At 44.7% G+C, this 25,029-nt stretch overlaps 1 protein-coding gene across 1 annotated transcript; it reads left to right on the plus strand.

Annotated features, from left to right (window-relative positions):
- The first annotated feature begins 265 nt into the window (after positions 1 to 265).
- Positions 266 to 24,270, plus strand: LOC147095979 (zinc-binding protein A33-like). The gene is made up of 4 exons (XM_085974940.1): positions 266 to 499; positions 3,063 to 3,085; positions 3,184 to 3,299; positions 22,281 to 24,270. The coding sequence occupies exons 1-4, from the start codon at positions 392 to 394 to the stop codon at positions 22,850 to 22,852; spliced, it is 819 nt and encodes a 272-aa protein (XP_085831066.1). The 5' UTR covers positions 266 to 391; the 3' UTR covers positions 22,853 to 24,270.
- The last annotated feature ends 759 nt before the right edge of the window (positions 24,271 to 25,029 follow it).

Here is a 25,029-nt window from a genome sequence, read left to right on the forward strand (position 1 = left end):
AAAATCTCAATTTATCAAATCATTGAATTAGCACAGACACTTCCCTTGTGCTGGTGAAACCGGAGTTAAAGAAAATACAGCAGCTCGATCCTCAGTTAGAGCTCCCTCTTCTGAATAAATTATCATCTGGTCCCCATTAACTGGATTTCACTGCAGCAGAGAATGTTTTTCTCTCAAAGATTCTTGTATGAAGAGAACTGCACAGGCTGCACAAGCTTTTTAAAATGCTCATTTGTTTTTTCAATCTCACTATTCTTTTCCAAAGGACCAAGGCGTAAAGACAGAGAAACAGATTAAAGCAGAATTTGAAAAACTTCATCAGTTTCTCCGTGAGGAGGAGAGGATTGAGTTGGAAGATCTGAAACTGGAGAAAGAGAAAAACAGTCGGGAGATGAAGGGGAGGATTGAGAAGATAACGGAGGAAATCTCATCGCTTTCAGTAACTGTTCAGGATATTGAACAAGAGCTGAGGGAACAGGACAGCATGAAGTTTTTAACGGTAGCTGTTTATTTATTTGTTTTTTTTCCTTCGACCCTCTTTGACACAATCTTCAAGATCGTGCAGGGTGTGCCATCAAAACCTAGAATATTACATTGAATTACAGAGTATTTACAGCACAGAAACAGGCCTTTCTGCCCAACAGGTCCATGTTGGTGTTTGTGCTCCACACGAGCCTCCTCCCACCCTTCGTAGCCTAAGCCCATCAACATATTCTATTCCTTTCTCCCTCGTGTTTATCTAGCTTCCCCTTAAATGTATTTATACTATTCACCTCAACCACTCCATGTGGTAGCGCGTTCCACGTTCTCACCACTCTCTGGGTAAAGAAGTTTTATTACGTTAAAGACACTATATAAATGTAAGTTGCTGTTGAATTCACGATTGGATTTATTAGTGACTTTCTTGTATTTATGGCCCCTAGTTCTGGTCTCCCCTGCAAGTGGAAACATCTTCTCTACGTCTATCAAACCCTTTCATAATCTTACAGACCTCCATCAGGTCACCCCTCAGTCTTCTCTTTTCTAGAGAAAACAGCCCCAGCCTGTTCACTCTTTCCTGATTGGTACAACCTCTCCGGTCTGGTATCATTCTAGTAAATCTTTTATGCACCTTCTCCAGTGCCTCTATCTTTTTTTTATAATATGGAGACCAGAACTGTTCCCAGTTCTCCAAGTGTGGTCTAACCAAGGTTCTATACAAGTTTAAGAAACTTCTCTGCTTCGCAATTCTCTAGAAATGAACCCCAGTGCTTTGTTTGTTTTTATGGCCTTATTAACCTGTGTCACTACTTCTAGTGATTTGTGTATCCGGTATCCCCAGATCCCTCGGTTCCTCTTCCCCATTTAGACTTATTTTCCAAGGAGTATGGGGCCTCCTTTTCTTCCTACCAAAATGTACCACCTCACACTTGCCTATATTGAAGTTCATTTGTCAATTACACGCCCATTCTGCAAGTTTATTAATGGCTTTCTGTATTTTATCGCAGTCCTCCTCAGTATTAACTATATTCCCAATTAGGTGTCATCTGCAAATTTTGAAATTGTACTTCCAATTCCCGAGTCCAAATGGTTTCTGTAAATGGTGAACAACAGTGGTCCCAGCACCGATCCTTGTGGAACACAACTTTACACCTTTTGTCAATCTGAGTAACTACGTTTAACCCCTACTCTCTGTTTTCTGTTCTGTAGCCAGCTTGCTATCCATTCTGCTACTTGTCCCCTGACTCCACATCTTCTGACCTTAGTCACGAGTCTACCATGCGGTACTTTATCGAAGGCCTTTTGGAAGTCCAAATATGTTCCGTCTACTGAATTCCCCTTGTCTACCCTTCCTGTTACTTCAAAGAATTCAATAAGGTTGGTCAAGCATGACCTTCCCTTTTGAAATCAGTGCTGACTATTCTTGATTATATTTTCAGATTCTAGATGTTTTTCTATTACACCTTTGAGTAAGAATTCCATTATCTTTCCTACTACCGACGTTCAACAAATTGGTCTATAGTTCACTGGACTTGTTCTATCTCACTCACTAATATAAAACTCACTCACTAACCAAAATAAGACCAATCACCTGTGACATTTGGTTTTCTGTCTCACGCCCAAGAGCACTAACGGCTGTCTTTAACATGGAAGTTCCTAAATCTGGAGCTTGTTTACTGTGAAATATTATTATTATAAGGGGATAGCTTCATCTAATCAAACATTGAGGAAAATAAACTACATACAGAGTAAGAAACCCGTCAGAACGGTCAGACCATTCTCCCCCGAGAGTGCATTTACACTGCAGCTGCTAGTTAGAGAGCGGTAACTACAGTCCGGGATCAGCCAGGCAGGACCATGTTCACATTGCTTGGCTCCTGCCTGGCTGGAACTGTACTGACTCTGCACAGGGTTAGATACACAGATAGGCAGAGCTTTCTCCCAATAGTTCAATAGTTATATTCACACGCATTAAGCAAGTCTACTTTAACCTCTTTGTGCATCTGATGGTAAAATGGTAAGACGAGAAGCAGAGTGTGCCAGTGTTTTGTGATTGTTGTGTGTGCTTTACTTCTGTGATTACTGATTGGTGAAAGATGTTTGTTCAGTAAATATACACGTGAAGTACCTATATTGTGTGAGTGTGTAAAGTGTTTTCTACTGAATTAGTTCACGTGCTTAAAACGGTGTCTCTCTGGTCACACCTGTGGTTAGTCAGCCATTTCTATTGGACAACACTGGTATAGATTCACAGATACATTCATCTCCTTTGGGCAAAGGACACATGCAAGTTACAACTTGAATAGATTAAAGTGACTCTCTTTAAATAATATTTTAATTCTAAGAATTTGAGACTTCAGGATTTTACAATTGGATTGTAGCTCTGTGAGTTGTGTTGTGCAGTCAGATCGAGTCAGTTGTAATGTTGTGGAGTAACTCACAGTACAGTGAGGGCAGGAAGAGGCAGTCCAATAACTTGCCATATTTAGAATGTACTTTTCTGTGGAATCCAGTCTGTTACTTTCTTTTTGTGATAAAATGTTCTCTAAACACAAATAGTAATAATTGTTCTTGTTCCGCAGAAATTTCCGGAAACTGAGAAAAGGTATAATTTACACCCTTGATTTGAGTCGGTATTTTAATTTCTAACATCTCTCGCCCACACTGCAATGATCCAACACTGACCTTTATCTCCTGTTCCAGAGCGAAGAGAACTCTCCCAGAGCCGCAGAAGGTTTACCCTTTAATAAATGTGGGGAAGTACATTGGGTCACTGCAGTACAGAGTGTGGAGAAAGATGCTGACGGTGATTAATACAGGTGGGTGTGAGCTTCCTGACACCAGCTATTAAACAGCTCTCTCTATTAGTAGAAGAGACCTGTCTTTTTATAATAAATATAGAATTGTATTTGTAACTGACTAGATTTTACTTGTCGGTTTTCTGTTACAATACATAATTGTCAGATCAGCTTCCATTTGACATTTTTGCTGAATAATTAGCAGAAATTCCAGTGGGAGCGTTTTCAGGGCAGATGTGGGCTGTGCTGAACTTCTGTCTGCCCCACGGATGTGTCCCTGTCCCAAATCCTGGAGTCTTGGCTATTTCCATACTGTGAGTCAGTGCCAATACTATTTCCCGCTTGAATAGGGAGCCAACTTTAGGTGAGAGTAGACTGGTCAGAAATGTAAGGGACATGAGGAGCTACATTTGAAAACTGAAAACTGCTGCTGCTGGAGGCCGGTTTTCTGAAAGCTCACGATCAATCAGCGATAAACGGGTCATTTTCTGGATGACAGACTTTAACTAGTGGGTGCTGCAAGGATCAGTGCTTGGGCCTCAGCTATTTACAATCTATATTCATGACTTAGATGAAGGGACCGAGTGTAATGTTTCCAAGTTTGCTGACGATACAAAGCTAGGTGGGTAAGTAAGCTGTGTGGAGGACACAAAGAGCCTTCAATGGGATATAGACAGGTTACGTGAGTGGGCAATAAGGTGGCAGATGGAGTCTAATGTGGAGAAATGTCAGTTTATTCACTTTGGTAGGAGGAATAGAAAAACAGAATATATTTTAAATGGTGAGAAACTATTAAATGTTGGTGTTCAGAGGGATTTGGGTGTCCTCGTACAGGAAACACAGAGAGTTAGCATGAAGGTACAGCAAGCAATTAGGAAGGCAAATGGCATGTTGGCCTTTATTACAAGGGATGTGGAGTACAAGAGTAAGGAAATCTTACCACAATTGTACAGGGCCTTGGTGAGGCCACACCTGGAGTACTGTGCACAGTTCTGGTCTCCTTTATCTGAGAAAGGACATACATGCCTTAGAGGCGGTGCAACAAAGGTTCACTTGATTGATCCCTGGGATGAGAGGGTTGCCCTATGAGGAGAGATTGAGTAGATTGGGACTATAATCTCTGGAGTTTAGAAGAATGAGAGGTGATCTCATTGAAACATATAAGATTCTGAGGGGGGTTGACAGGGTAGATGCTGAGAGGTTGTTTCCCCTGGCTGGAGAGTCTAGAACTAGGGGGCATAGTCTCAGAATAAGTAGTCAGCCATTTAAAACCATTTCTTCACTCAGAGGGTTGTGAATCTTTGGAGTTCTCTACCCGAAAGGGCTGTGGATGCTGAGTCGTTGAGTATATTCAAGGCTGAGATAGAATGATTTTTGGACTCTAGGGGAATCAAGTGATATGGGGATCGGGCAGGAAAGTGGAGTTGAGGTCGAAGATCATCCACGATCTTATTGAATGGCGGAGCAGGCTCGAAGGGCTGTACGGCCGACTCCTGCTCCAATTTCTTATGTTCTTATTACATTTTGGAATTTAGCCTTTTAAATGTTAAATACCCCCCATGTCTTCAGCAACACTGGACACCAGGGACAGGGGAAACGGAGTCAATAAATTATTTAAAAGGAAATTAGATAATTGCTTGAAAAGAAGCATATTAAAGTGTAGGGGGAGTGAGTGGGACAGTGGAATTTGTTTGTCTGGATTGGCCTATAATTTAATAGTGGGAAATAATCATTGGTCATAGATTTAAAATCATTGGCAAAAAGTCTAGATGGGAGATGAGAAATTTATGATTCACCTCACATTGTGGGGCACTAATCTGAGTTAAACAGGCAACAAGTGCTACTGCCTCAAGTCTGCCGGTTTAAAATTACACCACAATTGTCCTCAACACAAAGCGGCCTTTCCTGAATGTCCATCCAGAGCCTGCTCCACCACAATGTGGGTGGTCAACCCTTCCACTCTATTTTCCCCAACTTAAGCCCCAAACTCAACCCTAATTAATCCCACCACCATTATATTGGGGCAGGGAAGATACTCGCTCACCAGGGTTGATCACCAAGAAGGCCATTCCTGGATTTCTCAGTGCCTCTCCTCCCACGAAGATGCAGCCCTCCCCCAGAGCTTTTGGGTCGATTCGTCCACTGCTTGCCGATGACCTGCAGCTCACATCCACTTGGACAGCAATACTGTCTGGCAGTCAAAGTCACTGCTGTCTTGAATTTTATTGCATCTGGACCGGGATCCTTCCAGGCAGCATCTGGTGACCTTTACCACATTGGCCATGCACCATTGCATAAAGAAAGTGACTGATGCTCTCTTCAAGCTCCAGAACTAGCCGCGCCTCTAGCCAAGCTGTTCCAGTACAGCTACAACACTGGCATCTATCCGACAATGTGGAAAACTGCCCAGGTATGTCCTGTCCACAAAAAGCAGGACAAATCCAATCACCACCCATCAGTCTACTCTCAATCATCAGCAAAGTGCTGGAAGGTGTCACCGACAGTGCTATCAAGCGTCACTTGCTCTCCAATAACCTGCTCACTGATGCCCAGTTTGGGTTCCGCCAAGACCACTCGGCTCCCGACCTCATTACAGCCTTGATCCAAACATGGACAAAGGAGCTGAATTCCAGAGGTGAGGTGAGAGTGATTGCCCGTGACATCATGGCAGCATTTGACCGAGTGTGGCATCAAGGAGCCCTAGCACAAAGGAATAAGTTTGTGGTGATTAAACGTTAATCATCACAGCCCCAGAACATCGCTGCATGAGTTCCTCAGGGCAGTGTCCTAGGCCCAACCATCTTCAGCTGTTTCATCAATGACCTTTCCTCCAACATAAGGTCAGAAATGGGGATGTTCACTAATGACTGCACAGTGTTTATAGCCATTCACAACTCCTCAGATAATGAAGCAGTCCATGCCCGCATGCAACAGGGCCTGGACGACATTCAGGCTTGGGCTGATAAGTGGCAGGTAACATTCGCGCCACAGAAGTGCAAGGCAATGACTATCTCCAAAAAGCGAGGGTCAAACCGCTGCCCCTTCACATTCAACGGCATTACCATTGCCGAATCCCCCACTGTCAACATCCTGGGGGTCACCATTGACCAGAAATTTAATTGGACCAGCCACATAAATACTGTGGCAACAAGAGCAGGTTAGAGGCTAGGTATTCTGTGGCGAGTGTCTCACCTCCTGACTCCCCAAAGCCTTTCCACCATCTAAAAGGCACAAGTCAGGAGTGTGATAGAATACTCTCCACTTGCTTGGTAAGTGCAGCTCCAATAACACTCAAGAAGCTCGACACTATCCAAGATAAAGCAGCCCGCTTGATTGGCACCCCATCCACTACCTTAAACATTCACTCCCTCCACCACCAGCGTATTCTGGCTGCAGTGTGTACCATCTACAAGATGCACTGCAGTAACTCACCAAGGTTTCTTCGGCAGCACCTCCCAAACCCGCGACCTCTTCCACCTAGAAGGACAAGGGCAACAGGCGCATGGGAACACCACCACCTCCACGTTCCCCTCCAAGTCACACAACCCCCTGACTTGGAAGTATTTCGGCATTCCTTCATCGTCGCTGGGTCAAAACCCTGGAACTCCCTCCCGAAGAGCACTGTGGGAGGACCTTCACCACACGGAGTGCAGCTGTTCAAATAAGGCGTCTCACCACCACCTTCTCAAGGGCAATTTGGGATGGGCAATAAATGCTGGCCTTGCAAGCGATGCCCACATCCCATGAACGAATAAAAAAAAACTGTGGGTCATTCACTTCATTTTCTTCCCTATGGAACCAGCAAAACAATGAGGACGAGCTGTCCAGTGCTACAGACTGGCAGTGTTTCCACAGGTACAAGGAGCAATTGACTGAATACGTATCAAAGCCCCGTATAAAAACCTGCTCAGTATCATGAACACATGCTTTAATTTGATTCATGGGCAACTCGTGTGTAATGTCCCACATCTAATATTGAACATTAAGCCCACTATCTGGGAAGCTGTCTTGATGCTTCCATCATGTGTTAATCTACCACACCAGCTCCTGTGACTCAAACCAAGTTTCAAAATGGTTGATTGGTGATCAGGGTTATCCCCAGCAGTCATGGCTTACAACTGCAGTAAGCTTTATACAGACAGAGGGGTCACCAGACATAGTGAGACCCATGTCAGTAAAAGGAGTGCGATAGAGAAGACCATAGGGGGTAAAAATTTGGTCGGTTAGCGCCTGCAGGGGGCGCTAACGGGGTGGTAGGAATTTAGCGCCCGAGCGCGGCGATTTTAGTGCCACTCACAAAATTGACCAGTCGTTTTGCGGCAGCATTAAACACTACCGCCACGAACTCCTATGCACGGAGATCGTGATGTCAGTCGAGCGTGCAGCACCCCAGACCGGATATTGAGTTGCGCCCCCTGCCTTAGCTCCTGCCGCTAGGAACAGCAGGTAGAGGGGAACATTTTCAAGTCGGGAAGGGGCTGGGAGAGCGCAATTTAAAGGCGGGCGCTTCCTGTCTTCTTGTCGGCAAAATTTTTACTACACACAGGTTGAGAAGGAGAGAGATGTCCGGAGAGATTTAACACTTTCCTAAGGAGTTTTGGCCCTCAGCACCACTTTTGAGGTTCCTAAGCGCCGAGCTCTTTCCCTGGGCCTATCCATTAGTGCTTCCAACACAATTGCTTTCAAGGTCTCTCCAGGCCGAGATTCAAGGCTGCACTGAGCAGGGTGTGGCTGGCCAGCAAGATGGCCCCTCTCCTTTAAGAACTGGACGGCGCCGGTCTGTCTGGCTTCCATGGTAACGGTCATCGCCTGAGCTTCGGTAGCGGTCTGAGGTAGCGCCTTGCTCCCCGACGTTAGCACCTTTAGAGAGGTGTGTAGCGCCTGACTTAGAGCTCAAATCACCTCCAGAGGGCGATAGAGGCGAATTTTGCAGTCGGAGGTGATAATTAGCGCCGGGCACTAAAGTTTGCGCCCGGCCGATATTAGTGCCCCAAAATGGCCAATACCCAATTTCCCCCCTGCAATACAATCTGTCGAGAGTCTCCAGAATCACTGCAGCTTGCTACGTACGACATAATATCGCAGTGAAGACGAGCTTGCTACTACTGGAAGGGGATGATGATGAAGACGGGGGAAGAATATCCATTCACACAGCATGAGGAGGGTGCACAGGAAGGGGAGAATGTGGTACAAGACCAGTACCCAGAGACAGGAGGACACCAATTATAGTGCAGTGCTTTCAATGATTAAAAGCTGACACACTTCCATCGATGTATCAAAGATTCGGTGTGTCCTTCCTGCTACTTCTTCAGACATCTTGCCACTTGTGTTTCCTGCTGTTTAAGAAGTCACCTGTCCTTTAATTAACAGGCAGCAACAGCGCTCTATTCCCTCCCTGCTAACTCAGTCTCTCAATGAGGAGCACTATCACTGCTCCTAACTCGCCCTGTTTGAATAATTAGGGCCCCAGGACATCAGTGTGTTAGTGGCAGAGACACGTGGGCTAAACCAGCAACTGGCGAGAATCCAGCCCCTCACATCGAAATAAAAGACACAGGCACGGACATGGCCTGATTCTGTCATTGAGCATTCTGGGATTCCTTGACTTCTCCATCAATTTTCTCCAGGACTCTTTTCCCAATAAGCAAATCCCTGTGTAGCTTTTCCTTCAAAAAGCTACATCTCTCCCTTCTCAGAGTCTCCTGGTGTACCCCCAACATCTCTAGTGTTGTGCTGTAGATTGAAATCCATGTCCAGCTGAGAGAGCAGACGGGACCTCGGTTTAATGTCTTGTCCGACACTGCAGCACTCCCTCAGTACTGCACTGGAATGTCAGCCTGGATTTTGTGCTCAAGTCTCTGGAGTTGGGACTTGAACCCACGACCTTCTGACTCAGAGGTGAGAGTGCTAACACTTTTTAAAAATAAATATACTTTATTGAACATTAAGAACATTTACAACATCTTGATCATTTCATTGTATGATACAAATCAATTCCGCCGCTCTGCACCGCCATTCCGCCACCACATTTTAACATCAAAACCTGAAGTTTAATTTGTCTCCTGTAACATATATTAATCGATTGTACTTTAAAAACTGGTTGTAAAATACTATCCCTAAATTCCTTTCTGAATAAAGCATCCACAGAGCCTTATAATGATCTTTTAGCTTATATTTAAAATACTCTTTTAGATTGATTCTCCTCCCCTTAAAAACAGAGCATTCCTTCTTTGCACAATCACGAATCTAGCCAAACTGAACATTAAATTAGTTGCCGCTCCGCTAGACTCGGGCAGACTCTCCTGCAATCCCCATCTCAAAATTGAGTCCCACGGGATTCCCATTCTCGCTCTTCGGTCCCCACACAGCAAAAAAGCTTCACACAACTGTCGAACATAGTACTTAAAGTCATTTAACTGCGGACATAACACCAGTAAATGGGACAGAGTCTCATCCCGTGTCCCATACTTTGGGCAAGTTGCTGCCTCCGCTCGTCCAATCTTGCACAAGACCGTCATGGAAAAAAGTCTGGTTATGAGCCAATTTGAAATCCAGTTCAATCCACTCTGGACATTTAAAATTCGCCCACACTCCCTTCCAAATCCTGTTGAAGTCCAGCTGTGGGTATATACTCTGCCAAAACTCCTGACCAGCAGGTGTCTTGAATCTCCATTCTCTAAATACCTCATAGAAATCTCGAGTATTACAGTTGTCAAATTGGACCAACTCTCCTCCTTTCTCCAGTACAACGCTTGGAAAAGCAGGACGCATTTTACTTCCTTTGGAGATTTCCGCATTTATTTCTTCCATCCAATCCTGTGGCATTGCCCTCAGAATCTTCTCATACATAATTCCTATTGCTTTTTCCTCTACCTCCTGATCCTCATCCCACACCATGTCCCTCACTATCGCTTCCAGCAACCAACCTGGAATTACCTCGCATAATACATCTTTCACAGATATAATCCCAGCTTTTATAAAAGCTTGATTAAATAAAATCTCTCCTTCGATGTTGACCCACCTATTCAAAAATAAGGGCTGTTCTAAAAATTCCTCAGCCCCCTTGGGCATAAACTGCACACTTTTTAAAAATTGGGCCCAAGTCTCTACAACCCCCTTATAATACCTAGGGAGAAGTTTAATCAATTTCAAAAACATATTATTGTATTCCATATACAATATCCCCTGCCCTCCTATCCCACTTCGTTTTAAAAAATGCTCAAAACAACTCTTCCAAAAACTTGTATTTGACTTCTGAAGAAATCTTTTCACCCATTTGATTCTAAATGATTTTTTCTTCAAATCAATACCTGGGAAATTGAGTCCTCCCTGATTTCTCTGTCCAATGATGGTATTGTAAGCCACCAAGGCTGGTTTCCCTTCCCATAAAAACTTCACACAAGCCTCTCGGATGGACTTTTCCGCCCACTCAGGAATATCCTCCACCGTCAATAAGTACCATAGCTTAGATAGCAGGAGAGCAGACACCACCGTCACTCTTCCTTGCACTTTCAACCGCCCTTTTTCCCATCTTCCCAAAATCTTTTTAATTTTCATAACCTTCGGTTCCCAATTTAATCGATCTACTTCATCCCTGTCTTTCTTGCACCCCATATGCACCCCCAGAACTTCCAAAACCTCCACCACCTTAAAGGGACATTCCCCCAACCATTCCCCCCTACCCCTCCCTGCAACCAGGCATTGGGACTTACTATAATTCACTCTGGCTCCTGAAGCTCTACAATATTCCTCCACTACATCCATAGCTTTCCTCACTGACTCCCCATTTCTCAATGTTAAGTTTGTGTCATCTGCATATTGGTGTATCACCGACACCAGCCCGGAACTGGGGACCACAATCCCAACTACACCTTGTTTCTTTCGCATCATGTAACCTAATAGTTCTGCTACCAATGTGTACAACAATGGGGACAGGGGACAACCCTGTCTCACTGATCTCTGTATCGGAAAATACTTGGATAAAAAACCATTACATTTAACACAGCTAAATATGTTTGAATAAAAAATCCTTATCCACTGAATGAAATTTTCCTTGAAACCAAATGCTTCCAAAACCTTCAATAAAACCTCATGAGAGACCCTATCAGGCTTTTTCTTGATCTATTTTTAATACATAAGCCTCCCTCCCACTCTCTTCCATGAGCTCTATCGCATCTCGGATTGAGACCACATAGTCTGCGATGTCCCGGCCTATGACTCCATAGGACTGAGAGGGCCAAACTATCTGCGGAACACCTCTTTCAAACAATTTGCCATAACCCTCGCCAAGATCTTATAATCCACATTTAATAATGTGATGGGCCTCCAATTCTTCAGATCCCGTCTACCCCTTTATTTATATATAAGCTAAGCTTATGATACCTCTCCTCATAGATGGGGCCAGGCTTCCCTCAATTTTAATTTCCTTAAAAACTTCTAAGAGCAATGGACTTAAAATCTCGCAAAATTCTTTATAAAATTCTGCACGTAGTCCATTGGACTCTGGGCTTTTCCCCCCCCCCGCATTCCACTTATTGCTACTTTTATTTCCGCTAATCCTACTTCTTTGTCACACATGCTTCTCTCATCCTCCTTTAAACCCTCTTCAATAAAAGCAGTAACCTTCTCCATCGCCAAATTGGAAATGTCTTCTTTAGTATATAACTCTTCATAAAAGCTGCTAGCCGCCTCTAAAATCTCCCCACTTTCATGAATGATCTTCTCCCCAAACTTCAACTCTTCAATTAACGATAATCTCTGTCGCACCTTTTCTTGCTCTAGAAAATATCTAGTGCATCTTTTGACCTCCAATGCATCTCTAGCCTTTGCACGGAGAATGGCCCCCTTGCATTTTTCAGCTTGCAATAATTCACCCTCTTCCTTTAGCACCCGGAACTTAGTCTCCGCTCCCTTATCCCCTCCGTCAACTGCTTTACAGACATCCGTAAACCTTTTATTTATATTCTCTTCTCGACGCTGGTTAGCTGCCGCCCTCTTTTTCCCAAAACGTACCAAAAAAACTTTTACCTCATATTTGAAATTATCCCACCAAACTCTTCTTTCTTTCAAGAACAAAGGTTCCTTCCGAGCATCCTTTATTATATTTATAATAATCCCTTCTTTATAATCAATTTCATTCAGGTATTGATTGTTTAAAATCCACACCCCTGAACCAATCTTAACTCTGCTGTTCCTAATTCTAAGAACTAAAGCCGAGTGATCACTAAAAAATACTTTTTTATAATAAATCTCCATCACCTCAGAACTTAACCCTTCCCGCATTAACACAAAATCTATTCGGCTCTGTTTTAAAACATCACCCACCCATCCTGATCTGGAGAACTCCCTTTTTATGGGGTTCCAGTCCCTCCATAAGTCTCTTAAATTTAAATTTGCCATCATTTTTACAATCATCCCTCTGGAGTTATCATCCTTAAAGGTCATCTGGGCTGAAATGTCCATCTGAGATAAAAATACATTAAAATCCCCCACTATACAAGGATTTTCCACCTCTGCCGCTTCAGTGAATAACCCCCGAAAAAACTCGCGACACTTGCAATGGTCGTTCGGTGCATAGATATTAAAGAGATTGCAATTAAATCCCCCCATTTTTACCCTTAGCCGTAAAAATCTTCCCTCAGCGTCCTTGTCCATCAAGGCAACATTCTCTTTTATAGACGGACTCACCAAAACAGCCAGCCCTCTACGGTTATTGTTTGCACAACTTGCAAACACCTCTCCCTTCCGAACCTTCTGAACTCTTTCTAGGATATCCTCATCCCAAAAGGTTTCTCGCAGACACAACAAGTCCGAACCTTTAAAACCCTGCAACAACTGCTGCAATTTCTTCTCACCCCTCAGTCCGTTCACATTAATCGAGACCAATGTAATCCTGGCTCCAAAGAAGGGAAGTATGCCTGATAATCTCCCCATCATTTAATCTCTGGCCCTTCCCTCCTCACATGCTCCTTCCCAACTTCTCGGGCAGCTGTTGCTTTTTCCTGCAGCCTCCGACTCTTTTTCCCCTCCTGTTTAAACTTTCCCTGCTGTTTCAGCCTCTTCCTTGCATTAAGTTTGGGCCCAGGAGCTGCCCTTCCTCCCTCCTTCTGCCCCTCACTAACCTTTCCCTTTCCACATGATGCCACCCCACCCCCGACTTCCATGTCTCTGTCCCCCTCTAATTCCTCACACTCAAGCTCTTGTGCAAACCCCTGTGCCTGCTCCCCGTCAGATACATAATCCTGCTCCCCATCAGATATTTCATCTCCCATAGAGAGTCTTCCTGCTATCGCAGTTTCTCCCACTGTGCTGCTCCCTTCGACCACATCTCCACCTCTGACCCTTGCACCCTGTTCCCTCTCTCCATGGGACAATGGCGCTCCTAAATTGTTCCCTTCTGACGTCTATCTCGCCAATCCCATCCTGCTGTCCATTTAAGGCTCCTGCCTCTTGCAACCTCTCCCCGTCCTGCCCCCTCCCGCTCACCAAGATATCCGACTCCCCGCCTCTCCCCGGAGCACTCACATCCACCACACACCCCGCTCCCGCCTCCTCTCCCCCCGCAGCCACCCGACTCCCCAAGGGGAGCCGAACAGCACTAAGGCTTGAGTTTGCACTCGACCCTCGCTGCCCGCTGCTGTCTTTGTTCCCCTCCACAGCACTCGACGTGTTTTCTGCCTTCTCCATCCCGTCCTCTGCTCCACCATCCTCTGCCTCTTCCTGTGCTCCTTTCTCCTTCATTTTACCGGCTGTGTCCTCCGACTGCACCGCTCCTCCGGCCATTCCACTCTCATCTCCTTCTCCTTCTCCCATCTCCTCATCGCTCATATCGCTCCCTTCTGCCACACACTCACAGCGGTTGGGGCCTTTGCGACACACCCCACAGCTCTCCGCCTTGCAGCTCCGAGCGATATGTCCTGACTCACCGCAATTGTAACAATACAAATCTGGACAGTTTCTTACGAGATGGTCATGTCCCAGACAATAATAGCACACCTTTACTTGGTTATCGTGCAGCACACAAAAGTACTGCACTCCTTCCAGTGTCTCGAACTTCATACTGTACGGCAATGACCTCACCCCCTCTGGGAACCGCACCTTTACATACCGGGTTCCGTCTGCTACCTGTGTTCCCAGATAGTACCTCTTTATTGCAGAACAGATTTTAATCTCCCACGACTCCAACTTTTTGCTCAGCACTTCGTCCTCAATGTACACTGGCAAGTTCAAAAATGAAACCACCACCTCCTCTGAATATAGCAGAGTCACCTCCAAGAATTTCTCACCAACTTTCAGACTGAGTAGCAGTTTTTCCACCTCCTCACGGCCACTGACCGTCACCTCAAATCCCACATTTGGTTTTGGTCGGCAGGCAAAGCAGCTTCCCTCGCCACAGTCCTCATGAACCTCCTGGATTATATCCCAGGCTCGAATCTTCTTATCCTCACACTGCAGCACCACCGTGTTTTCTTTACCAAACTTCCTGGGGTCCCGGCCCCGATCTTTGGGCCTTTTTTTCCCCTTTCCCACCACAGTTTTTCCCCTAATTAAATTCCTCTCGGGAACACTGTCCTCTGAGGGGCCCAGCTCTCCGGACCCCTCCGCAGCCATCTGGCTGTTTTTTGTGGGCCACAAAGGCCCTAAAACCTGAAAACAAAACCCCAAAACCCACCACCAACTTTTTACAAAACTCCCTCCAACTCCCAGCTGCAATTAGGCAACCAGTCACACCTGGCTCACTCCTAGCCCCTCCCACCTAGAGAGTGCTGCCCACTGAGCCACGGCTGATACCTGGCCTGAGTCCTCGAAGTCTCTGAGCTCTGCACAGAACACAGAGTCTGCTTATGGAAACTGTAATTTGGTGTTCACACCAATAAAGAGGGTAATGGAAAGCCCAAACTATAACTAGCACAAGAACATTCACCAAAAGAATGGTTTAAAAATAAACATGATGACTGTCTGAAGTCCGTGTCAACAGAAGACGATGCCATTGCACTGTCAAGAGACCTTAGAACTCTGTGTTCGATCTGACTAAGTGGATAAGCAACAGCAGAGCAGTTCTAGCTTCTATCCCAGAAAAGGAAAGGGCCACTGAAGTCAAAGATCTGGACCTGAGCCACGATGTCCTTCCTATCGAGAGAGCTCTTGGTGTACAATGGTGCATTGAGTCAGACACGTTCAACTTCAGAATAATGGTGAACGAAAGACCATCCACAAGACGAGGGATTCTCTCCGTGGTCAGTTCCATCTATGACCCTCTTGGATTCCTGGCACCACTCATTCTGCTGGTGAAGCTGATCCTACGAGAGCTGTGTAGAGACAAGAGAGGTTGGGATGAAGATATCCCAAAAGGTCAAGCTCAGATGGTTGACAGATTTGCAACAACTTTCTAGCTTCAATGTCAGCAGATGCATCAGGCCTGTGAGTTTTGGAGTTACAAAGACGGCTCAACTACATCATTTCTCGGACGCCAGTGAGGACGGCTATGGCACGGCTACTTACCTCTTGCTGACAAATCAAAAGGGCCGGAAATATTGTTCCTTCCTCATGGGGAAATCCAGGGTGGCTCCGCTGAAGCAGGTCACCATCCCGAGACTGGAGTTGACGGCAGCGGTTGTTGCAGTTAAAGTTGACAAGGTGATGCGGAAAGAGTTACAGCTCCCACTAGAAGAATCTGTCTTCTGGACGGATAGCATGACGGTGCTGAAGTATATAGAGAATGAGAAGATACGCTTCAAGACCTTCGTAGCAAACAGAATCTCATCCATTAGAGAAGCTACACAACCATCTCAATGGAGGTATGTAAACACCTCATTAAACCCAACAGATCAAGCCTCACGGGGATTGAAGGCTGAAAACTTCATGAGGAGTGAAACTTGGATACAAGGCCCAAGTTATCTGCTGGAAACAGAGAGATCATGGCCAGAAAGACCAGATATGCCAAGTCAGATTGCTGAAGACGACGTCGAAGTCAAGAGATCAGTCACAGCAAATCTATGAAAGAGAACTTTGACACAGTGAACAAGCTTGTTAACCAATTCTCAGGATGGCACCAGTTGAGGAAAACAGTTGCATGGTTTCTAAGGTTGAAAGAGTTGCTGCTACACCTGAGCGGTAAGAGAAAAGAGTATCGAGCCACTATCCATCAGTCTGAAAGTAACCCTGATAAGCAGAGAATGCTTCTGCAGCAATATATGCACCAGCACAAGACCACATTGGGTAAGAATTCATTGACCATGGAGGATTTGGCCAAGGCTGAGATGGAGATAGTTTGCTTCAGTCAAAGACAAAGATATCCAGAAGAAATCAAAGCTTTACAGCGAAATACTCCAATCAAGAAAGGTAGTCATATCTACAAGCTGGACCCTACACTGCAAGATGGAGTACTGAGGATGGGAGGGCGACTAAACAAATCTGCTATGCCAGAGGAGGCCAAGCATCCTGCTATCCTTTCTAAGGACCTCCGGGTTGCTACTCTCATTCTTCAGCATATACACCAGAGTATTGGACACAGTGGGAGGAACCACGTGCTTGCGAAGCTAAGACAAAGGTACTGGATTCCAGGAGCTAATTCTGTAATAAGAAAAATACTCTCTCAATGCATTGTTTGCAGACGGTTAGACGACCCTGGAAAGACCGATCACAAAGCTCTGCCTGCTACAAGAAGCAGCGTGAAAGGTTCCTGAACAAAAAGAAGGGGACATTTATATTGTAAATATGTTGAACTCATTAGTTTATGACTCTTAAGAATGTTTGAGTAATTGATATGCTTCATGTGCCTCGTCAATTAGGGGCCGGAATGTAAGAGTCATGAAAGTTTAAGAAAGAAAATACTTTAAAATATTAGTTAAATAGTATAATACAGTTAATTTACCTGACTGACTTATTGTATTGAGAAACACCCAGTTTTCTTGTTACAATAGTATAGGCTGAGTGACCCCCTTTATTCTTGCTACAATGGTACAGTCCTTAAGCTTGTCACATGGTATCCAGCCATTTTACAGCTCAAGCACCACGAGGCTGGAGAAGGCAGAAGCTTTGAGGGCTGGAGCAATACAGTTTTTGACCGTGTGCGTTTAAACGTGTATTGCTTTGTAATTCTGTTTGTAAGGTGTTACAGTAAACAGTTTAAAGATAAAGTTATGGTTTGGAACGTTTTATTTCGACACGCATCTACTCGTTGCGAAAGCCTCAAAGCTCAGTGGCTGCATGTTTGGAAATTACGAAGCGCCACTACACTGCAGTTACCTGTAAGGATGATGAAACATTCCTCTCAATGTCAGTAAATAATGGGACAAATAAAAGTTAAAAAAAATAAAATGAGTGTTGGACTTCTGAAATATATGTATTTATAGAATGTTATGCTTTTATCAGTCTGCATTCAAAAAAGAGACTCGTGTTTTAGTTACATCCTACTTCGGAACTGAAGACTGGTAGATAAATAAAACCCTTTGCAGGGTGGAATAAAGAGACAAACAAACCACAGATAGTTTAATCAGAGAGAAAGTTCCTGCATTCAATGAACTGAAAACTGCTCCGTAGTAAAGGGAGAACCTGTTAGATTGTACAAGATCCTGTCAGTGAGGCAATGAAAAGACATTAAGAGAAGCAAAGAGTGTGTAGCCAGCTAAGATAGGGAGAATGCATGGGAAAGATTTTCATAAGGAAAAGAGGCAAGATCTGGTAGAAATTGGAAAGAAATTAATAAAACACTGCAGTGAGAGGTGACAGGAAATGTGGGTGAGGTCTGTGTTTGCAGCATATTCTGTTTACATTTCAGACTTCATAAGAACATAACAAATAGGAGCTGGAATAGGCCATTTGGCCCTTCGAGCCTGCTCCGCCATTCAACTAGATCATGGCTGATCTTCTACCTCAACTCCACCTTCCCGTACTATCCCCATCTCCCTTAATTTCCTTAGTTCCCAAAAATCTATCGACCTCTCTCTTGAATATACTCAATGACTGAGCATCCACAGCTCTCTGGGGTAGAGAATTCCAAAGATTCACAACCCTTTGAGTGAAGAAATTTCTCCTCATCTCAGTCCTAAATGGCCGACCCCTTATTCTCAGACTGTGACCCCATGTTCTAGATTCCCCAGCGAGGGGAAACATTTTCTCAGCATTAACCCTGTCAAGCCCCGTAAGAATTTTATATGTTTCAATGAGATCACCTCTCATTCTTCCAAACTCTAGGGAATATAGCCCTAGTCTACTCAGTCTCTCCTTATAGGGTAAACCCCTCATCCCGGGAACCAGTCTGGTGAACCTTCGTTGCACTCCCTCTAAGGCAGGTATGTCTTTCCTTAGGTAAGGAGACCAGAACTGTACACAGTACTCCAGGTGTGGCCCCACCAATGCCCTGTATAATTGTAGTAAGACTTCTTTACTCTTATACTCCAATCCCTTTATAACAAAAGCTAATATACCATTTATTTCCTAACTACTTGCTGTACCTGCATGTTAACTTTCTGTGATTCATGTATAAGGACACCCAGGGCCCTCTGAATGCAAACATTTCTCAGTCTCTCACCATTCAAAAATACTCTACTTTTTCCTTTTTCCTACCAAAGAGGATAACTTCACACTTCCCCACATTGTATTCCCTTTGCCATGTTCTTGCCCACTCAGTCACCCTGTCTGTATCTCTCTGCAGCCTCTTTGCATCCTCCTCACAGCTTACTTTACAACCTAACTTTGTATCATCAGCAAACTTGGATACGTTACACTCAGTCCCTTCATGTAAGTCATTAATATAGACTGTAAATAGCTGAGGCCCAAGCACTGATCATTGTGGTCAAACACGATGTCCCTTTCATAAAACCATGTTGACTCTGCCTAATCATATTACGATTTTCTAAGTGCCCTGTTACCACGTACCTAATAATAGATTCTAGCATTTTGCCTGCTACTGATGTCAGGCTAATTGGCCTATAGTTCCCCGTTTTTTCTCTTCCTCCTTTCTTAAATAGCGGGGTTATGTTTACTACCTTCCAATCCTTGGGGACTGATTGGGATTCTAGGGATTTCTGGAAGATTAATACCAGTACATCCACTATCTCTGCAACTACCTCTTTTAAAATCCTAGGATGCAGGTCGTCGGGTCCAGGGGATTTGTCGCCACTTAGTCCCACTTCCTGCAGTTAGCAGGTCACTCAGCCCATTAATGTTCTCTCTGTGATTGGAGCATCTGCTATTTCTTCTCCCCCTTTTCTTCCTCCCCCTCTACTCAGGGATTTACTTATTTCAGTTTTCAGTTCTGATGAAGGGTCGACACCCAAGATGTTAACTTGTCTCTTCTTGTTTCAGGTGCTTTTTGTCGTGCGGTATATTTCCAGCATTTTCTGTTTTTATAATAAATACAATAACTGTTGAAGTTAAATGTTGGTACCTGAGAATCATTTTGTGCACAGATCAATCTTTACAAAAGTGGAGTCTGTAAATGTAGAATTGTAATAATTTCATGGGATCCTATTCTAAGGATATCGACCCCATCAATCAGAGTGACTGGCACAGTTATACCACACCACACGCAGGGTTACATTCTATGTTTTTAACCAGAATGATTTTAATTTTACCCAATCTATTTGTTCATCAGGTAGAAATGTATTCAATGACATCAAACTGATATTGAGCAGTTCTGCATGTGTAACTGCTGGAAGCTGTTGATTACATTTTCTCGTTCAGTTCACTGACCTGGTCCTTTACTTCCTCTGTCTCAGTTTCTTTCAATCCTCCTGACTGTTTATCCCTTTTCCATTTGCCTATCTGATAACTATCTGTATATACTTTCTCTCCTGTTGTGAGAAGGGATAATTTGTTCGCCACACTTACTCAAGAATTTGGAGCATATAATTAACTTGAAATGAGAATATTTGTAATTATTTTATTTATTCAGCAAACCTGGGCTGCTGGGCAATTCCAGACACCGTCACTAGAGAGGATTACAGTGTGTTTAGATATAAAAGTGTTGATGTTCAGTGTGACCAAAACTGGATTGACCTTGTGTGAAAGTCTACACAAACATCCTTTAGTCAATAATGAATTTCTGTTCATGTTATACTTCATTTCAATGTATTGTCGACCACATCTGAACCGTGACATTTTAAGGCTCAGATCACTTCCTTGGCCCATTTATTGTAGATCACAATACACTGTGATGGAGAAAAGCCCAGAAAATACTGGAAAGCCTCAGGAGGTCAGACAAAGCATTTTACTTTTGCCCTGTGATGGAGAATATATGGTGAGATAAGGAACCTCTCTCTCACCCTCTCCCTCTCCCTCTCCCTCTCTGCCTGTCTGCCTCTCTCTTTCTCTCTCCCTCCCTCTCCCTCTCTCTCTCTCTCTGCCTCTCTCTTTCTCTCACTGTGTCTGCCTCTCTCTCTCTGCCTGTCTCTCTCTCTGTGCCTGTCCCTGTCTCTGTGACTTTCTCTTTCTCTCTCTCCATGTCTGTGTCTCTCTCCCTGTCTCTGTCTCTCTCTGTGCCTGTCTGACTCTCTCTGTGCCTCTCTTTCTCTGTTCCTGTCTCTCCCTGTCTCTCTCTCCCTGTCTCTATGTCTGTCTCTCTGTGCCTGTCTCTCTGTGCCTGTCTCTCTGTCTCTGTGCCTGTCCCTCTATCTGTCACTCTTCCTCTCTCGCTCGTCTGTGTCTCTGCCTGTCTCCCTGTCTCTCTCTCTGTTCTTGACCCCCTATCTCTCTCTCTCTATGTCTTGTATCTTTCTCTCTCTCTGCCTGTCTCTTTCTCTCTCTCACCCTGTCCCTCTCTCTGTCTCTCCCTCTCTTTCTCCCTGTCTCCCTCTCTCGCCCCCTGTCTCTCTCTCTCTTTCTCTGTCTCTCTCCGTCTCTGTGCCTGTCTCTGTCTCTCTCTGTGTGCCTGTCCCTCTCTCTGTCTCTCTCTCACTGTCTCTCTCTCTCCCTGTGCCTCTCCCTGTCTCTCTTTGTCTGTCTCTCTCTCTCTCTGCCTGTCCCTCTCTCTGTCTCTCTCTGTCACTCACTCTCACCCCGTCTCTCTCTCTCTCGTCTGTGTCTCTGTCTGTCTCTCTGTGCTTGACCCTCCCTCTCTCTCTCTAACTGTCTCTCTCTGTGTTTGTCTCTCAGTGTCTGTCTCTCTCCCTGTCTGTCTGTCTCTGCCTGTCCCCCTCTCTCTCTCTCCCTGTCTCTCTCTCTCTCCCCGTCTTTCTCACTGTCACTCTCTCTCTCTCTGCCCGTCTCTCTCTCTCTGTGCCTGTCACTCTCTCTCTCTCCCTGTCTCTCTCTCTCCCTCTCTCTCTTTCTCAGTTCAGTTCAGTTCAGTTCAAATGCTTTATTGGCATGAAAGTTTACAGAGAACCATATTGCCAAAGCTTACATAGCAAAAAGGTACAGTTTTCCAATATTCTGTAGGTGTCAATCGATTTGACATTTGTTGGGTATATACAATATTACTTTTAAACAATATTAATTTTAAACAGTCTTTCTACTTCATTTGGTATGTTCAATATTAATTTTAAACAGTCTTACTTTTAAACAGTCCTCAGGTTGTGACATGTTGTTACATATTTAGCCCCAAGGTTCTCTCTGTCTCTGTCCCTCTCCCTGTCTCACTCCCTCATTGTCTCTCTCTCTCCCTGTCTCTGTGCCTGTCGCTCTCTCTGTCCCTCTCTCTCTCCCCCTCTCTCTCTCTCTCTCTCCGTCTCTCTCTGTCCCTCTCTCTCTCTCTCTCTCTCTCTCTGTCACTCTCTCTCTCTCTCCCTGTCTCTCTATGTCACTCTCCCTCCCTGTCTCTCTCTCTCCCTCTCTCACTCTGTCTCTTTCTCTCTCTGTCTCTGTCTCTGTCTGTCTATCTCTCTCACTGCGGGGTGTGTCCGCCCGGTAAAACTTTCTCCCGACAGTGTCTTCCCGTTTCCCCTGTGCGCTGCTGAATTAATTTCTAATTCTGGATCATTGCCGATTTTACCAATCACTAACTGGCTGTGAAAGTTGCAGTGAGCGACTAACTTTCTGTCTGTGTCCCTCTGTTGCCAGCTCCAGTCACCTTGGACCCTAATGCAGCCAGTCCTTGCCTTCTCCTGTCTGAGGACCTGAGCACCGTGAGAAACACTGGGAAATGGCAGCAGATCCCCAAAAATCCAGAGAGATTTGATCGCTGTGTCTGTGTCCTGGGATCGGAGGGATTCACATCAGGGAAACATTCCTGGGAGGTGGAGGTGGGGAACAAGACTGAGTGGGATGTGGGTGTGGCCAAGGAGTCCATCAACAGGAAGGGGAAAATCACCCTGACTCCAGGTAACGGATTCTGGACAGTGACGGTGAGAGATGGGAATAAATACCGGGCTTGTGGCGAATCATTGAAAAGCTCAGCGCTGAGTGTGAACCCGAGAAAGATTCGAGTCTGCCTGGATTATGAGGGAGGGAAGGTGTCCTTTTATAACTCAGATAACAAGTCCCATATCTACACTTTCACTGGTACATTCACTGAGAAACTCTATCCTTACTTCAATCCATCTCTCACTTATGGGGATAAAAACACAGGCCCGCTGAAAATCTGTCCCCGGACAGTAACAATCCAGGAGGATGAGGGTTTTATCCCTTTATAAAAATTAAATGGCTTCTTATACCAGGCACAATATTCCAGACTTGGCACCTCCGGCGAGACTGCGCAGGCAGCCTGAAGCTTATTGCAAACCCGCGGTGCACCAGCCCGATACTCCACCCATTGACTCACCCGGTGAGTGCCAGGTCCTGTCAGTGAAGCAGGAGTCTGGGAAAATCCCACCCGATAACACTGATAAATACCCGCAGGGTCTGGGAAATCCCACCCAAATAATCACCGAAAAATACCTGCAGAATCTGGGAAAACCCACCCGATAACACCAATAATCACTGATAAATACCCGAAGGTCTGAAAAAATCCCACCCAAATAATCACCGATAAATACCCGCAGGGTCTGGGAAAATCCCACCGGAATAATCACCGATAAATACCCGCAGGGTCTCGGACAATCCCACCCGATAAGACCAATAATCACCGATAAATACCTGCAGGGTCTGGGAAAATCCCATCCGATAACACCAATAATCACCGATAAATACCTGCAGGTTCTGGGAAAATCCCACCCGATAACACCAATAATTACCGATAAATACCCACAGGGTCTGGGAAAATCCCACCCGATAACACCAATAATCACCGATAAGTACCCACAGGGTCTGGGAAAATCACGCCCGATAACACCAATAATCACCGATAAATACCCGCAGGGTCTGGGAAAATCCCTCCTGATAACACCAATAATCACCAATAAATACCCACAGGGTCTGGGAAAATCCCTCCTGATAAGACCAATAATCACCGATAAATAACCACACGGTCTGGGAAAATCCCACCCGATAACACCAATAATCACCGATAAATACCCGCAACGTCTGGGAAAATCCCTTCCGATAACGCCAATAATCACCGATAAATACCCGCAGGGTCTGGGAAAATCACGCCCACTTTAATAAATAAATGCAGTAATCGGAATATCTGCACTTTGCCATCGCCCAGTGCCTCAGCGATTCTGAGAAAATAGTTTGATTTTAGGATCCCAGCTTCTGTTTATAATAGTAAATTGTATGAGTATCAGTAAACAATGAACTGAACCACAGTGATAGAATAGGCTCACACACACTAACTCATTGCTTTAAGAATAATATCCTGTGTAAGATGTTGGAAACTACTGAATTGATGGCGTATCGGGTCTGTATAATTATTCCATTCCCTGTGGTCCTGAATGTATTTCTCTACATGTATTTAGTGCTCTGCTCTATATCTCTGGAGGTGATCTTTATGTGGGGTCCCTCAGCTTCACTGACTGTGTTTGACATGTGATGTAAGGTCACTGCAATATAGATCCGATACTTTGTAGAAATACTTGTGATGCAATCTGATCACGGGTTTAATTGTTGGTCATTTAAAGCATCTCTCTATTTACAACATGTTTGTGATTCCTGTGATGAGTGTGTAATGTAAGAGTTTGGGATCTATAACAAAGTTCCTTACAATCATTCCCGCCTGACAGCGTGTCCGCGCCAGTCTGATAGGTGATCAGACTCCAGTTAACATCGGATGAATGTAACAGACCGGGGATGGAAAGGGTTAATCAGGGATTCCTGCAGCTAAGCTGAAGTGAATTCATGAAGTTTGTTTGTGTAGTAATGAAGCAGAGGGGAGATGAGGAGATATTTGATGCAGTGAGTTGTTATGATCTGGAATGCATTGTCTGAAAGCGGGGTGGAAGCAGATTCAATAGTAACTTTCAAAAGAGAATTGGATAAATACTTGAAGGGGAGGAATTTGCAGGGCTATGGGGAAAGAGCGGGGAGTGGGACTGATTGGATAGCTCTTTCAAAGAGGCTCGATGGGCCGAATGGCCTCCTTCTGTGCTGTAAGTTTCTATGAATGTCAATGAGTAGTGTCAATTCTCAGCTTTAGTCTGTCGCGTATGATAATATAATCTCCAAACCATGGTGTCTTAGAACATCTAATCAATGTTAGCATTGTGTGTCTAGGGGAATTGCTTGCTGTTTATTGACTTGACACAGGAGGGACACATGAATGTTAGTTGGTCAAGGTAAAGCCAGCATGGGAATGTAGAAAGGGTGCCAGGGACAGACAACCCGGTGCCTAAAGAAACACACAATTCAGAATCAAGCTTGGGGGCTGTAGGTGTTTGCAAAATCCCCTCAGACCCGAAGATCGGGAAATATTAATCCACATCGTGGACGAAGA

The sequence above is a fragment of the Somniosus microcephalus genome, unplaced genomic scaffold (assembly GCF_052327205.1).
Source record: "Somniosus microcephalus isolate GS21.2 unplaced genomic scaffold, FLI_Smic_1.0 unresolved_chr1, whole genome shotgun sequence".
Taxonomy (NCBI): Eukaryota; Metazoa; Chordata; class Chondrichthyes; order Squaliformes; family Somniosidae; genus Somniosus; species Somniosus microcephalus.